Source organism: Balaenoptera physalus, assembly GCF_965194825.1.
Source record: "Balaenoptera physalus genome assembly, chromosome: 4".
NCBI lineage: Eukaryota > Metazoa > Chordata > Mammalia > Artiodactyla > Balaenopteridae > Balaenoptera > Balaenoptera physalus.
In genome coordinates this window covers 39,861,247-39,876,659 of record NC_138891.1, presented here as the reverse complement: position 1 = coordinate 39,876,659, position 15,413 = coordinate 39,861,247, and the positions used below count along the sequence as shown (strand labels likewise).

Sequence of the window (15,413 nt, the reverse complement as noted above, 5' to 3'; positions counted from 1 at the left end):
TCAAATGCAATGCTATTTATTTTTTGTTGATTTTCACAGGTGATCCTTTGATGTTGAGTTTGTCCACAAAAACATTTGATCTTCTTCCACGTTCAATGGCTGGACTTTGATGCAGTTTCTCTCTGAGAAATATACATGTGAACATTAATACCATTTTTTAAATGGTCATTAAAAAAATCAATACAAACATGATACAGACCACTGTAATTTATGGTGAGTTTTATCTTAAAGGTTCCTTAGTAGCTTTGAAAAACATATGGCAGACTATTTCACTTAACATTTAAGAAAGCAACAGCTGCTTTCCTGAGATAGATTTAACTGTTTACCGTTGAACCATGCTGTCCAACATGGTAGCCACTAGCCACATCATTTACATTTAAATTAATTAAAATAAAATAAAATTTAAAAATTCAGTTCCTCAGCTGCATTGTTTACATTTCAAGTGTGATTCAATAGCCACATGGGGCTACTGGCTACCATATTGGACGGCACAGATGCATAACATTTTCGTCATTGCAAAAAATAATTTCAGAAAGTTCTATTGGACAGTGCTGGTTTACAGAAAATGCCACTGATAGGCCATAAATTTATAGATCATCTGTAAAGAGCATGCTTTTCTCTAACTGGGACCTGGATTTCATAGTCAAACTTAGCACTGTTAGGTTTTTATCAATAAACTTTTCAAAGTGACACAAATATTATCTAAAGTTAATATGAGAGCAAGTTTTCTAAAGAAAACATTAGGGCTCTAAATTCCTAAACAAGTATTTTAAAATAAAAGATGCTAGCACATGAAATTCTGCACAAGTCTTCTAATTTACTTGGTACCCACTTGTCGACTGCTGGTTCTGGGAAGGCTTCCACCTTCTGCAGCAATTCTCCACTCAGAGCCTAGAACAGATTTCTGTTTTAAGGCCTGCTGAGCCCTCTCTCTCTCTCTCTCTCGAGTCTAATTTTCAGTAGGAATTAGGTAGTGTTTTCAATTTTTCCCCCAGAGTATCAAATAAAATTGTAACTCTAGAATATATACTAAATGTGTCAAAATCTCTATAATCTCTATAAAAGTGTGGTTTTAGCACGTTCATATTTTGCAGCTATTCCAAACGGTAATTCCAAAGGAGGCTAAAGTTTTTGCAAAACTCTTCCAAAATATTTGATATCTAATACAGATACTGTTACATATTATACAAGGGTCTAAAAATCTTTTTACCATTAAATGCTCAATTTTGACTTGTTAGGGAAGTTTTGTTCAGCCTTTTAGCTACAGTTCCTCTCCCCTTACCATATCCCTAAACACCAATATCTTTACCTGGTACGAAATGTATGACTCCTACTCTATCCAGATGAAAATCTGTTTCACAAGAATAACTGCATTATAGTATATTGCTTTACCTTAGGAGGATTTTAGCCCCATTGTCTAAAGCATAATTTGCTAGTGAGGTACTAGTCATATAATCCTAAAATATTGGTTTTCAGATACAAATTTAAATTTGTGTTGGAATACTTGGAAATAATATAAAGTTATTACATCTTTCACAAAAGATATTATTGATACAAACAACTTGGATGTTAATCAAAACTTCCTGATAACAGAGGTAAAATTACATAACTTCTCTTCTAATTTGTCTTTAAAAAACACTGTTTAGTTTAGAAATAACTTTTACCTTCTTTTAAGTTCTCGGGATCCTGAATTCTCATGACCAATGCTTCGCATCTTGGAGTTTTCTAGATTGTGCCATTGTCCCCTGGGTTGGTACTTCAGAACCTCATTTTGCCACTCATCATCAAAAGCATGAGCATCACCTACATCAAATATCAAAATAAAGGGGTAAATATTAAGGTATCAGCTGTCAGTAATTGCCTTGCTCCCCACGCATTTCACTCTAGCCTGGTGTTTCCATCAGCCTCACCTTAAAGTAGAAGCAGGAAACTGCTTCACATAAAAAGGTCTTTGACTCAGAGTAATATTTCCTTTTCTCTCTGTTCCTCTCCTATTCCTGTTGATAATTTGGTTATTGATGATCTGGTTTTTCACACACCTGCCTGGGTATCATATTACTTATCCAATGGACCCCATGACCCAGCGACACTAACAGGCTTTCTTCCTTGGTCATCTCATGGTGCCTGCTCCTCCTCCCACTGGGAGGACACTCCTCCTGTGCCCAGCGCTTCCTGCCCTCAGTTTGGCCTCACGAGCTTCTTTTTCAATTTCCTGAGACAGGTTACTCATCTGACAATTCATGTTGTTAGGAAGTAGGTAATCTAAATTCCATAATAACAATAAGTAAATGATAATGCTTGTTCTTTCAGATTGCCTTTATAATAATGTGTTACTTTACTAAAATTTTCTTCAGTATGTTCATTATTGTGAATTACTCTGTATATATTTAAATATGATCAAATTACAAAGGTTAAAATTAAAGAGAGGTTAAGATGTTGTGGCTTCCATCTCATTGCATAAGAATAATTTTATCCAGCTCCAACCTTAAGAGAACTTCTTTTTTTTAAATCATATAATTTAAACCCTTTACTATGATAAAACATTTTTATTCAAAATACTTTCTAAAAACAGGAAATGAATACAGCTTAAAAACTATAATGAAAAAAGTTAGGAAGTCTTAAATGAGTTGAAGAATGAATATAAAATCTAAGAAATCGAAAGATTTGCTTGATATATATGTGATTTATTATCTAACAACACCAGAAATTTAAATCTTATCTATACAAAAGCCTAAGTGCCCAACAATACAGAATAGTTGAAATAAATTATGGCCAATTCATGATAAAACTTTTAGGTAACCATCTAGGATGTTTCTGAAAAGTAACACCATAGGTGACTGTTCACAATTATAGTGGGGAATTAAAATAAGCACAATATAAACTATATAGATAGTAAAATACAAATTTTGAAAAACAGTATATGTGATTGTATGTTTATATATATCAATACATAAAACTATTAGGAAGAAATACACTAAAACATTAATAGTAGTTATTTTGGGTTGGAGTTATGAATAATTTTAATTTTCTTTATACTTTTTTATACTTTTTGAATGTACTTCTTTGATATCAGAAATAAATAAAAACTCGATTTCCTACTGATAGTCTTTCTAAAAAACAATTCAAAAGATTCCATTTTCCAAGTATAAAACAAAAAAATAAATGATACTCAACATTAACAAAAATCACTATAAAAAACAGATCTACAATGAAACACTGAAACCACAATTTTATTACTATTTTGATAACGTATTCTCTACATTTACAATTCATAAACTGTCTGAAACAACATCATATAAAATGTTTCTATAAAAAATATTCACCAAGCTCTACTGGTACAGCTGCTATTTTAACTTTGAGAGGAAGAATGCTATTTTCTCTGATAACTTACTTTCATTCATATTGATGAACTCTTGATTGACCTCTTCATCTCCAGTCTTCTTGTTCTTTGACTTTTTAATGACATGAGCTCGGTCACGGAGGTGATGACCAACAGCCATTTTTTCCAGTCCACTCTCAGAATCTCTCAGTGCTCTCCTCGTTTCCTTTACCTGTGAAAATGATGAAAATAAAAATTAGTTATTATTTAAATAAATATAGACTATAAACTCCTCAGAACCTGTTTACCTATAGAGGTAAGAATATAAATCTACTGCTCTAAAACTAATGGGTACTCAGTTCCACTACCAACTTACAGCAAAATTATGGTAATAGTTCTCTGATATTTCCTGAACTGCTTACAATTAAAATATCTAGGACAAATAGAACCAATATAATTATTAAAACAAAGAATAACTTAATTATATTAAACTTAGTGCCTTCAACACTGTCCTTGACAATTAATAGATGGGAGTACATACTAGCATTCCTACAAGAAAGGGCAACTAATTATTCTGCACTCATGAAATGACTTACATATTCTATTTTCATTTAAGTCACCCGTTAGACAGGCAAACCCAAATTTTCTTTACTATAAGTACTAACAAGGAAGTGGAGAAATGGGAACTCATACCAAAGTCTGTGGGAGCTAATTGTCTCAATCACTGTGTGATAATAACTTGGTGATTTCTAGGTAAGGATGAAGACACAGGTCTCCTCCAATCCAACAATAGCATTCCTAGCCATTTTGCACGAGGAGACAGGTATAAAGATGAATAGGTGAAAAATTATAAACACCTAAATATCTATCAATAGAAAAATAGATTAAAAAACTGTGGTATATTCATATTTTAGACATTTATATAGAATAAATATATAAAATAAAGAAACCAGAGCTACACATATCAACTTGAATAAATCTCAGAAGCAATTATAAACACCTAAATATCTATCAATAGAAAAATAGATTAAAAAACTGTGGTATATTCATATTTTAGACATTTATATAGAATAAATATATAAAATAAAGAAACCAGAGCTACACATATCAACTTGAATAAATCTCAGAAGCAATTACTGAGCAAAGTCAAGCTGCAGAGGACACATGCAGTATGAAACCATTTATACAAAGTTTAGAAACCTGTAAAATAATTCACTGTATTGTATATGAAGCATACATAAGTAATCAAATTATAAAAGCATCCATGAAAATGATAAATTCCAGGTACAGGCATACCTTAGAGATACTGCGGGATCTGTTCTGGACCACCGCAATGAAGGGAATATTGCAATAAAGTGAGTCACATGAGTTTTTTGGTTTCTCAGTACATATAAAAGTTATGTTTATCCTATACTGTAGTTATTAAGTGTGCAGTAGCATTATGTTTAAAAAAGCAATGTACATACCTTAATTTAAAAACACTGTATTGCTAAAAATTGCTATCTCTCATCTGACAACACAGGGTTGCCACAAACCTTTAGTTTGTTAAAAACACAATTTATCTGTGAAGTGCAATAAAGTGAAGCTCAATAAAATGAGGTATGCCTGTATAAGAAAATGGTTATCTTTGGGGGACAGAGAAAGGGAAAAGGAGGAGGAGGGAGGAGTATATTGGAAGCTTTAACTGAATCTGTAACATCTTTGCTTAAAAAGAAAGCAAAACAAGAGACAACTTAAAGTAAATAGAGAAAAGTGTTAAAGATTTGACTAAACTGGATTGAAGGAGTATGGGGTACTTATATTATTCTCTATGTCCTTTCTGTATACTTGAAATATTTTATGAGTTAAAAAATTCATTTACTTCAAATAGAAACTAAAAGTAGACATTTATTTCATGAAACAAAGACTTCTTATAGTGTCTACTTACTTTGTCAACATGTAAAGCTAATAAACAGCCATAGATAGTAACATGAAAAAAGGCACCTGGGGCAGGGATGGAGGTAGGTGGGGGAGACAAAGAATGCCTTAAAATAAATAAATAAATAGTTAGTTTTATTGCTTTTCACACTGACCTGTGGTTTCTCCCCCCATCCCTTCCCCCGACCAGTACCAGGTCAAATTTTAATAGTTAAAATTTGATATAGGTGATCTATGATTCCACAACTTTATAAAGTTCCAAGAAAATACTTACTCCTCCTGGAGCCCTGCGGGTTTGAGTTGAGGCCTGGAAAACCTTTGGTGGTTCATCTCCTACTTTGGAATAAGTCATAACTGAGGAAGAACTAAACGAATGTCCATTTGGATCCGTTGAAAGGTGACCCTAGAGGTAAATATAAATTGTAAATCCAGTGAGTTCAGTCAAATACGAAGAACTAATGTCAGAGGATTCAAATAAAGTAACAACACTAGCTAGAAGTTCTACTAAAGATAGTATATACGATCAGTATGATGTCCAAATGGTACCCCCATGAAGGCCCTAACTTCCTTGCATTTTAGATACCAATTCACACTCTCCTTATAAGGAATAATAAATAACAAGTGATTCATTTAGAAATCCTCAAATCTTTGAGGTCAAAGACTTGTGGCTTAAATTTATAGATGCCGTGCCCTGAAGCATGTAAAACTTTTACAGTCAGTGGTTGACTTTTGTGTGCAATTTTGCCAATGTTGAGCCAATTAGCCATATGCCAAGAAGTTTTATACCTTCTGTGGGTACCAACTGCTATGTTTCTAAAATCATTAATAATGTCCTAGATTTGGACATTCTGAAATGATCCTTAGATTTCAAACTGGATGACTAAAATAATATGGGTGGTCTTCATACTGAATTAAGTTATTTTGATTAATATCACGAGTAGAAAAGTAAGAGTATTAGTACTAGTTTATAAGTGTTTGGACTGTATTAATCTAATCCAGTGCCTAAACATCATTCCTGAAATATCTATTTTCAGAGTTATTTTTGAACGCTAAAACTTAATTTCTTAGATGCCACAAATCTTTTTAAGTAGACAAGTTATACATAATAAAAAAATCTAAATTCATATAAAACATTCATTTACAATAGTCATCTTCAGCAGAATAAATGTTTTTGAGGTTGAATTTTTTCATTTTGAAAGTTTAATTAACGCTGTTTTTCAAACTTGCAGCTTCTGAAATCATTTTGGTAGGTTGTGACCGGGATTTTTAAAATATGAAGTAAAATAGAAAATATCAGCACACGCTGTAAACAGTATGATTATTTTCTCAAGAAACTTTTATTTCAGGTGTAAAATATATACGGTACACAAGTACTGTCATGATGTAAGATATATTTTTCAATCACTGTGGACAATGGTTAGAAAAAGGTTGAAAGCCACTATAATATAGAGTACCGATAACTGAAAATAACATTCTCAACAATCTTTTAGTACTTACAAAGTTTCTTTGTAATTCCTGCATACTGTTTCGCATATTTAACATCATTCGGTCCATTGCCTGAAAAGGGTTGACATCTGTACGCTATAGGATATTAGGAAGTATGTCATTAACTATAAGCACAACACAAAAGAAGCAAATCAACATTCCCAAAACAGCTGAAAATTTTTTTTTTGATTTTTGCTGTGGGGTCTCATGCAGTGATCGACCAGGCAAAGATAATTTAAGGACTATATAATGAAAGTGATTTGTTAAAGAAGAATTTGAAGCATACACAAAATCCTAAACAGCCAACATACAAATGGTTAGGGAGTTGTAACACTATAAATACATGCATACATACATGTGTATATATCCACACATATATACATGCAAGAACATATAAATACACACATAAAATTCAACTTGCTCATAACATAATTTGGTTAATATTTAAATACTGAGTGGTGTATCCTTGGCTGTGGGACAGCTCTAGCATAGACTAGTCTTCCAATTTTTCCTTCTTCCTTCTGGATATCCTACCAGGCAAATAAATAAAACCCGAGTATAAGATGACAGTGTTCCTTCCAGCAGTTCCACATGGATGATAGAAGCTGCCTCTGGAGTAATCAGCCCTCCTTTCCATCAGACTTGGACCCAAGTGATATAGGTTGATTCACTCCACTAACAGTCCTTGGATTTGCTGCCTACCACTGCCGGCTCAGTAGGGCATACCCTTGAAGCATGAGGTATGCTCCTTTATTTATTTATTTATTTATTTATTTTAATAGATCTTTATTGGAGTGTAATTGTTTCACAATACTGTGTTAGTTTCTGCTACACAACAAAGCGAATCAGCCACATGCATACATATATCCCCATACCCTTCCCTCTCGATCCTCCCTCCCACCCTCCCTATCCCACCCCTCTAGGTCATTGTGAAGCACTGAACTGATCTCCCTGTGCTATGCTGCTGCTTCCCACTAGCTATCTATTTTACATTTGGTAGTGTACAAATGTCGATGCTACTCTCACTTCGCTCCAGCTTCCCCCTCCCACCTCGTGTCCTCAAGTCCATTCTGTATGTCTACGTCTTTAGTCCTGCCCTGCCACTAGGTTCATCAGTACTATTTTTTTTTGTTTTAGATTCCATATATATGTGTTAGCATATGGTATTTGTTTTTCTCTTTCTGACTTACTTCACTCTGTATGACAGACTCTAGGTCCATCCACCTCACTACAAGTAACTCAATTTCGTTTCTTTTTATGGCTGAGTAATATTCCATTGTATATATGTGCCACATCTTCTTTATCCATTCATCTGTCGATGGACACTTAGGTTGCTTCCATATCCTGGCTATTGTAAATAGTACTGCAATGAACATTGTGGTACGTGTCTCTTTTTTTTTTTTTTTAATTAATTTATTTATTTTTGGCTGCATTGGGTCTTCGTTTCTGTGCGAGGGCTTTCTCTAGTTGTGGCGAGCAGGGGCCACTCTTCATCGCGGTGCACGGGCCTCTCACTATCGTGGCCTCTCTTGTTGTGGAGCACAGGCTCCAGACGCGCAGGCTCAGTAGTTGTGGCTCACGGGCCCAGTTGCTCCGCGGCATGTGGGATCTTCCCAGACCAGGGCTCGAACCCATGTCCCCTGCATTGGCAGACGGATTCTCAACCACTGCACCACCAGGGAAGCCCCATGTCTCTTTTTGAATTATGGTTTTCTCAGGGTATATGCCCAGTAGTGGGATTGCTGGGTCGTATGGTAGTTCTATTTTTAGTTTTTTAAGGAACCTCCATGCTGTTCTCCATAGTGGTTGTACCAATTTACATTCCCACCAACAGTGCAGGAGGGTTCCCTTTTCACCACACCCTTTCCAGCATTTATTGTTTCTAGATTTTTTGATAATGTCTATTCTGATCAGTGTGAGGTGATACCTCATTGCAGTTTTGATTTGTATTTCTCTAATAATTAGGTGATGTTGAGCGAATTTTCATGTGCCTCTTGGCCATCTGTATGTCTTCTTTGGTGAAATGTCTATTTAGGTCTTCCGCCCATTTTTTAATTGGATTGTTTGTTTTTTGATATGGAGTTCCATGAGCTGTTTGTATATTTTGGAGATTAATCCTTTGTCCGTTGTTTCATTTGCAAATATTTTCTCCCATTCTGAGGGCTGTCTTTTCATCTTGTTTATGGTTTCCTTTGCTGTACAAAAGCTTTTAAGTTTAATTAGGTACGATTTGTTTATTGTTGTTTTTATTTTCATTACTCTAGGAGGTGGGTCAGAAAAGATCTTGCTGCAGTTTATGTCAAACCACATATATGGTTTGTGTTTTCCTATGTTTTCCTCTAAGAGTTTTATAGTGTCTGGTCTTACATTTAGGTCTTTAACCCATTTGAAGTTTATTTTTGTGTATGGTGTTAGGTAGTGTTCTAATTTCATTCTTTTACATGTAGCTGTCCAGTTTTCCCAGCACCACTTATTGAAAAGGCTGTCTTTTCTCCATTGTATGTTCTTGCCTTCTTTGTCATAAATTAGGTGACCATATGTGCGTGGGTTTACCTCTGGGCTTTCTATCCTGTACCATTGATCTATATTTCTGTTTTTGTGCCAGTACCATACTGTCTTGATTACTGTAGCTTTGTACTATAGTTTGAAGCTGGGGAACCTGATTCCTCCAGAGGTATGCTCCTTTAGAAGAACAGTTAAGAATTCCTCCAGAAAGTAGTTTCTTAGCCAGGAGTGATTTTGATCCCAGTGGGACATTCGGCAATAATTATACTCATTTTTGTTTGTCAGAGCTGGGGAGGGTATGTGACCAGCATCTAGTGGTAGAGGCAAGGGATTCTGCTAAACATCCTACAAAGCATAGGACAGCTCCCCAGAACAAGAATTATCCAGCCCAGGGCTTCCCTGGTGGTGCAGTGGTTGAGAATCCGTCTGCCAATGCAGGGGACACGGGTTCGAGCCCTGGTCTGGGAAGATCCCACATGCCACGAAGCAACTGGGCCCGTGAGCCACAACTACTGAGCATGCGCGTCTGGAGCCTGTGCTCCACAACAAGAGAGGCCGCGATAGTGAGAGGCCCACGCACTGCGATGAAGAGTGGCCCCCGCTCGCCACAACTAGAGAAAGCCCTCGCACAGAAACGAAGACCCAACACAGCCAAAAATAATAAATAAATAAATAAATAAATTTATTAAAAAAAAAAAAAAGAATTATACAGACCAACATGAAAGTAGTGGTGTCAAGGCTGCAAAACTCTGCTCTAGAAAGATCCGCTATTGATTTTAGGTTTTATCACTGGAACAATCACCAGGAATCAAAAAGTGAAGCACATATTCTAGTGTGTCACCCAAAGCATCATCTACTACTATAAGGAGTGTTTAGTTCAAGGAACTCCCCTGCTCAAGCAGAAGGAGTGTTTTGAACCCTGTAAGGCACTGTTATTCAATGCTGGTATTTCAGCCCTTCTGGATATTCTTTTGCTTTGTGCCAAGCTGGGATTCAGTAAAGAATTATCAAAGGCCTGTTTATGTCTCTGCCTTCTACTGGGTTTTTATTGCTAGTTACAATAGGAAATAGACGAAAAAAAGCAAATTCCTTTTTAGAACCTGCACTTAGCACAGTAGGGAACAACAAAGACACATTTAGGAGATATTGATACATCTTTAGGATGCAAAGGACTACAATAGAATTAATCTGCATTTCAGAGATTCAACACAATTCAGGAAATGTTGTGAATTTTTTGCTTCAACATTAGGTTAAGAATCAAGGCTGTATAAGAGAGAACAATTCAAGAGAGATAGAAGGGCTGGCCTAAGGAAGGAGAGGAGGAGGAGAAAAAGATCAGATGTTTGGGGTATATTCTGTCTCTTCTCAATTCACTATCAAATCAGCCATCAAAAGATGTATCTGTACTTGCTATGGGGTGGCCCAACGCCTTGACAAAAAGTGGGGCTACAAATTAGAGCAGAGATTCCAGTGGGCTTTTGAGGCCTTCAGGAACTCTGTACGGCTGCTCTTCTCTACCTAGAATGTTTTCTCCCGACTCTCAGTATAGTTTCTTCTAATCATTCAAGTATCACCTCCTTAAGAAGCCCACCTGTCTAAACTAATCTCTGCCTCACCTCTACCTGTCACTATATCATTACTCCATCTCCTTCAGAGTACTTTGAAGTACTTTGACGATCTGAAATTATTTTGTTGTTTATTGTCTGTCTTGCCACTCTGTAAAAATAATCTCTGTGAAGGCAGGGCTATCTTCTCTGTCTTACTCACTACTATATTCCCAATACTTTAAAAACAACTCCTGGCACATAGGAGGGCTCAATAAATATTTGCTGAATGAATGAACTAATTATCTCTAGCTCAGCTCAAACCCATATATCCAACTGTTTACCAGATAAATCCCACCTGGACAGCCCACAGATGCCTCAAATGCAAAACACCCAGAATTGAAATGACCTTTCTGAACACCCCTGCCCTCATATCTGCACTGCATCAATGCTCTGTTCCTAGCTCAGTGGCGTTCCCATCTACCTAATGCCTCATGCCACAAAAATAAGCATAATACTTTCCTTCTCCCTCTCTACTGATCCATCAACCCAATTAATCACCAAGTTCTATCCATTCACCTATTTAACTCTTTCTCAAAGGCGATTATTTCTCTTTATCACCACAGCTATTACCTGAGTAGAAGCTATCACTAATACTTCCCAGAATACTTGATCAGCCTCCTAGCCTCCCTGCCTCCACTGTGATCCCTTCTAATCTCTCTCCTCCCTGCAGGCACAATGATCTTTAAAAAATGAGAACCTGATTCTACTACTGTTTTGATGAAAATTCACCAATTGCTTCCCCTGCTCTTAAGATAATGTCCACAATCCTTACCAGGGCCAAAAGAAGTCCCCCTGGTTACCTCTCCATCCTCATCTATACACACTCTCCAACTCACGTCCTAGGGCCAAATGGCCCTAAACATCTTTGGGCTCCCTAGCCTCTAGGTTTTTGCACACGCTGTTTCCTCTGTGTTGAGCACTCTTCTTCTCCCCTCCCAGATTTTCCTGGCTAATTCCTATTAATCCTTAAGGTTCAGGAAGTGTTCTCTAGTTGACCTCCACTCCACCATCCCAAAACGTCTGGGCTACAGGCTTTTTTCTGCCTGTGCTCCCACAGCATGCTGAACTTCCTGATCATTTTTACTGATAACTCTGTGCTATAGCTGTTTTTTTTTTTTTTTTCCTTCATCACTTGTCCCACTAAAAACTCTGGTCAGGAAGGACAAATGTTATATGTCAAACTTTAAGGAGAGAAATGGCTGAAGTCTAGCACAAGAGAATAAAAAAACTTTTTCATGAGAGCATAGGTGCATCCATAGGAAATGTTCCAAGGTGATGCTATTCTCTGTTACTCCTCAGATTGCCTTTAAGTGTGTTAGAAACTAGAGCCACAGAAAACAGGACCAAAGGCCTGGAGAAACAGGGGTGGGAGAAAAGCTGGTTGCAGAGTAGCCATGCTTGAACTTGGGAAAGGAAAAGCATGAATGAATTGGCAATAGAGTCCTAGAGAAAGCAGCCAATCTGAGCTTTTCCAAATGTGCTTGTCGATCTACAGTTTGGTGGTTTTTCACCTTTTGAAAAGTCTTCATAAGCTTGGGGAAGTTTCCAACTTTTAAACACAACTGTGGGGATCCCTTTTGCAAATCAAGTGAATAGTCATCAACTAAAATGTACTATTTCTTTTGGAAGACTGATTTTATTATGTTGATATTACTTACTTCACAAAACACAGGCCTAAATACTCTAAGATAAATTTAACATATGAAACAAGTTTTCAGTAACAAACGCTAAAAAGCCATTATGAAAGTGAGATGGCATGCCAATTCAGTTTGCTTGAGTTAATGAAAAATAAATATTTGTCAGAAAATATTGCTCAAATGGTTTGTGTCTTATGATATGAACCATACTACCAAAACTGCCAAAAGGCACAAGAACACTCATCACCTAGAAAAAAAATCCAATTAATTTTGGTTATGATATTTATTATATAACAATCTCTGAAAAAGAGAGAAATGCACTGCATAATCACATAGTTCAGAGCTAACCAAATTACAGAACCTTTTAATCAAAAAGAACTCAACATATATTTTTAAAGTTATCTGCTTATTATTCATTGTAGAGCCTGACAGGATCCTGGTAGGCAAATAGAGAGACCATATATCACTTTTAAATAAGACTACTCTAGTACTTGTTAAAGGCAGTTGAAAGAGAAAGTATTTGCTATGGATTGAGACAAACATTTCTCAAAGGAAATGCAAATTCACACCAAAATTAACACATAAGGTACAATGATTAAGATTATATCATCTTTCCTTTGTTCAACTATTCCGTATTTTTTTAAAATCAGTTAATCTTTCCTTTAACCCGTTAAAAATCAAAAGTATCTAAATTAATAACATTTCAAAAAATTAGTAGAGATATTTGGCCAAAAATTTAATGAATACCTCCTAAGAACTAATTTATGGAATAAGAAATATGGACTTCAGAAAGGATCACACATAGAAATTTAAAGATATTTGGAGTCTTCGATAGGAAAAAGAGCATTAAGTATAATAGATGGAATAATCAAAATTAATAATTCATAAATTATATTCCTCAACAGGTACAGATGAATAAAAATAAATTTTTAGACACGTATACAAATTAAAAACTTTCATTACTTGGAAGTTTTAAATGTTGAAAATAAATTTTGAATTTCTTGGTAAAAGGTATATATAAAGTTTTACCATCATTCTGTGATAATTTTCTCCCTGTGTAAGTTATATCAAAAAAACTAGAGAAAACTGTGTTTATATTCAATTTTATAAGTTATATCAGATGATATATACTTATACTGTATATGCAGAACAGTAATCTCCAAAGTGTATTGATGTACCAGTAAAATTTCTCTTTCTGTTTCTTTTTACTGAAAGGAAAAACAGATTTTACATTGACTCTGGCACCATCTCTCAATCTAATTGTCAAATGGTCACACGTCATATCTTGAATTATAAACTGCCTAGTTAAATAAATTTACAGATTAAATTATAGTTTTAAACAAACCAATCCTCTCAAAATGGACAACTTTTTAAACTTAATGGCTTAAAAATATCCCAATAAGGAAATCATGAACTGAAGAAAATGCTAATAGTACAAACACAGAAAAACGGCAAAGCTGATGCTTCTACTTCTGTAGGTGTCTCTGTTTTCCCTCCTAATGGGGCTGATAAAGATGACAAACGTCAAGAAATGGGCCAAAAATAAAGAAAAAAGTTATCAAGCGTCTATTTGAAATATAAATTTTCATCCACTGTGCTTAAAAGCATCAGCATATGGCTCACTACTTAATCAAAATACTCATTTCAAAATTTATAACTTCATAAAAAGAGAAAAAAGAGTTTGTGTAAACTGTTAATAAAAGTTCAAATAGAACAGCCAGCATGCTCAAAAAGCCTACTACTGTTTTCTTCACTGTGCTCGTTTCAAACTAGGCAGCCATCTTTCATCTTCTGCAGTCAATTTCTAATTTCTGTTTCTACTTTCACATCTAGTTATAAGACACTGACTTAGAAAAGTCAAGTTAGGATAGAGGTCTTCTGTTGCTACTGTTGTTTGTTTTTGTTTTCTTTTAATTAATTTATTTAGTTTTGCTATTACATAAGTCTTTCATACTGAGACATAAACATGTCAAATGTATCACACCCTAGGGGAAAAAAGGTGAGCCATATCTCACCAGTATAAATTATAATGTACCAGGAAAGAAAAAGTGTTTTGGCTAAAAGAGAAGCTGAATGTTCCTGGGAAAACTGGATGAAATTCCTATATTTAAAAATTCCTACTGCCCTTCAACTGCCCTAGGACAGTGTTCGGTACTCTTGGTTGGCAAAGAGTTTTCATAGGTTGAACAAGAAAAAACCCCACTGGTGTTAGCTTTCTAAGACAGTTGATACAATATAATGTAATTGAAGAAGAATGTATACTACTTGATTTTAGATGGGAGAGGCAACTAAATACTACCTAGCAGTATTGACTATATAAAAAGTTATAAAACTCAAAGTTTTATGAAATGGTTTTGTCTAAATCTGATATAGCAAAAATTACCATTTACTTTTTATTTAATAGGTAGATGAGTACTGCAGTTTTTCTTGGGAAAATGTTTAAAGAGATTTTTATTAACTTAAAAAATAAGATGATAGGTTCACATATAGGTGATTAGTGTACTTTACTCAGCATTGGTTTAAAAAAAAGCTAAAAGCTTTCCAGTCTATTTGAATATCATCATGCTCTCCATTGAGGTAGCCAATAGCCACATGTGGCTATTTAAAATTAGTTTTAAAATAATTAGAATTTAATTAAAAATTCAGTAGCACTAGGCACATTTCAAGGGCTCGATAGCCATATGTGGCTAACCACACTGAACAGGGCAGATTTAAAACATTTGCATCATCCAGAATGTTCTATTGGATAATGCTACAGACTTTAGCCTACACCTATGATTAATAATCTTAGACAAAAGTTAATTTATGTCACTATAAACTGGACAAGGTAGCAACTATTTTAGTTTTTCATTCAAATGTTGGTCTTGGCCTTCCTTTATATTCAGAGTTGTTTTCCTGCTTGACTTTCCTTATTTAATCATCACATTTATGCAACCATATTAC

At 35.2% G+C, this 15,413-nt stretch overlaps 1 protein-coding gene across 4 annotated transcripts in view; it reads right to left on the bottom strand.

The window, feature by feature from the left end:
- MLF1 (myeloid leukemia factor 1) overlaps positions 1-15,413 on the bottom strand; it is a 35,066-nt gene continuing 19,653 nt past the window's right edge. The window contains exons 3-7 of one of the 4 annotated variants that reach the window (XM_082459689.1): positions 6,734-6,817; positions 5,511-5,639; positions 3,392-3,551; positions 1,665-1,803; positions 1-118 (exon numbers count right to left, since the gene is read on the bottom strand). In XM_082459689.1, coding sequence (XP_082315815.1) covers positions 34-118; positions 1,665-1,803; positions 3,392-3,551; positions 5,511-5,639; positions 6,734-6,817 — 597 coding nt within the window. In that variant the 3' untranslated portion in view covers positions 1-33. Of the gene's footprint in view, positions 123-1,664; positions 1,804-3,391; positions 3,552-5,510; positions 5,640-6,733; positions 6,818-15,413 lie in introns of all 4 variants that reach the window. The other 3 variants (XM_082459687.1, XM_082459686.1, XM_082459688.1) reach the window with 3 other exon arrangements.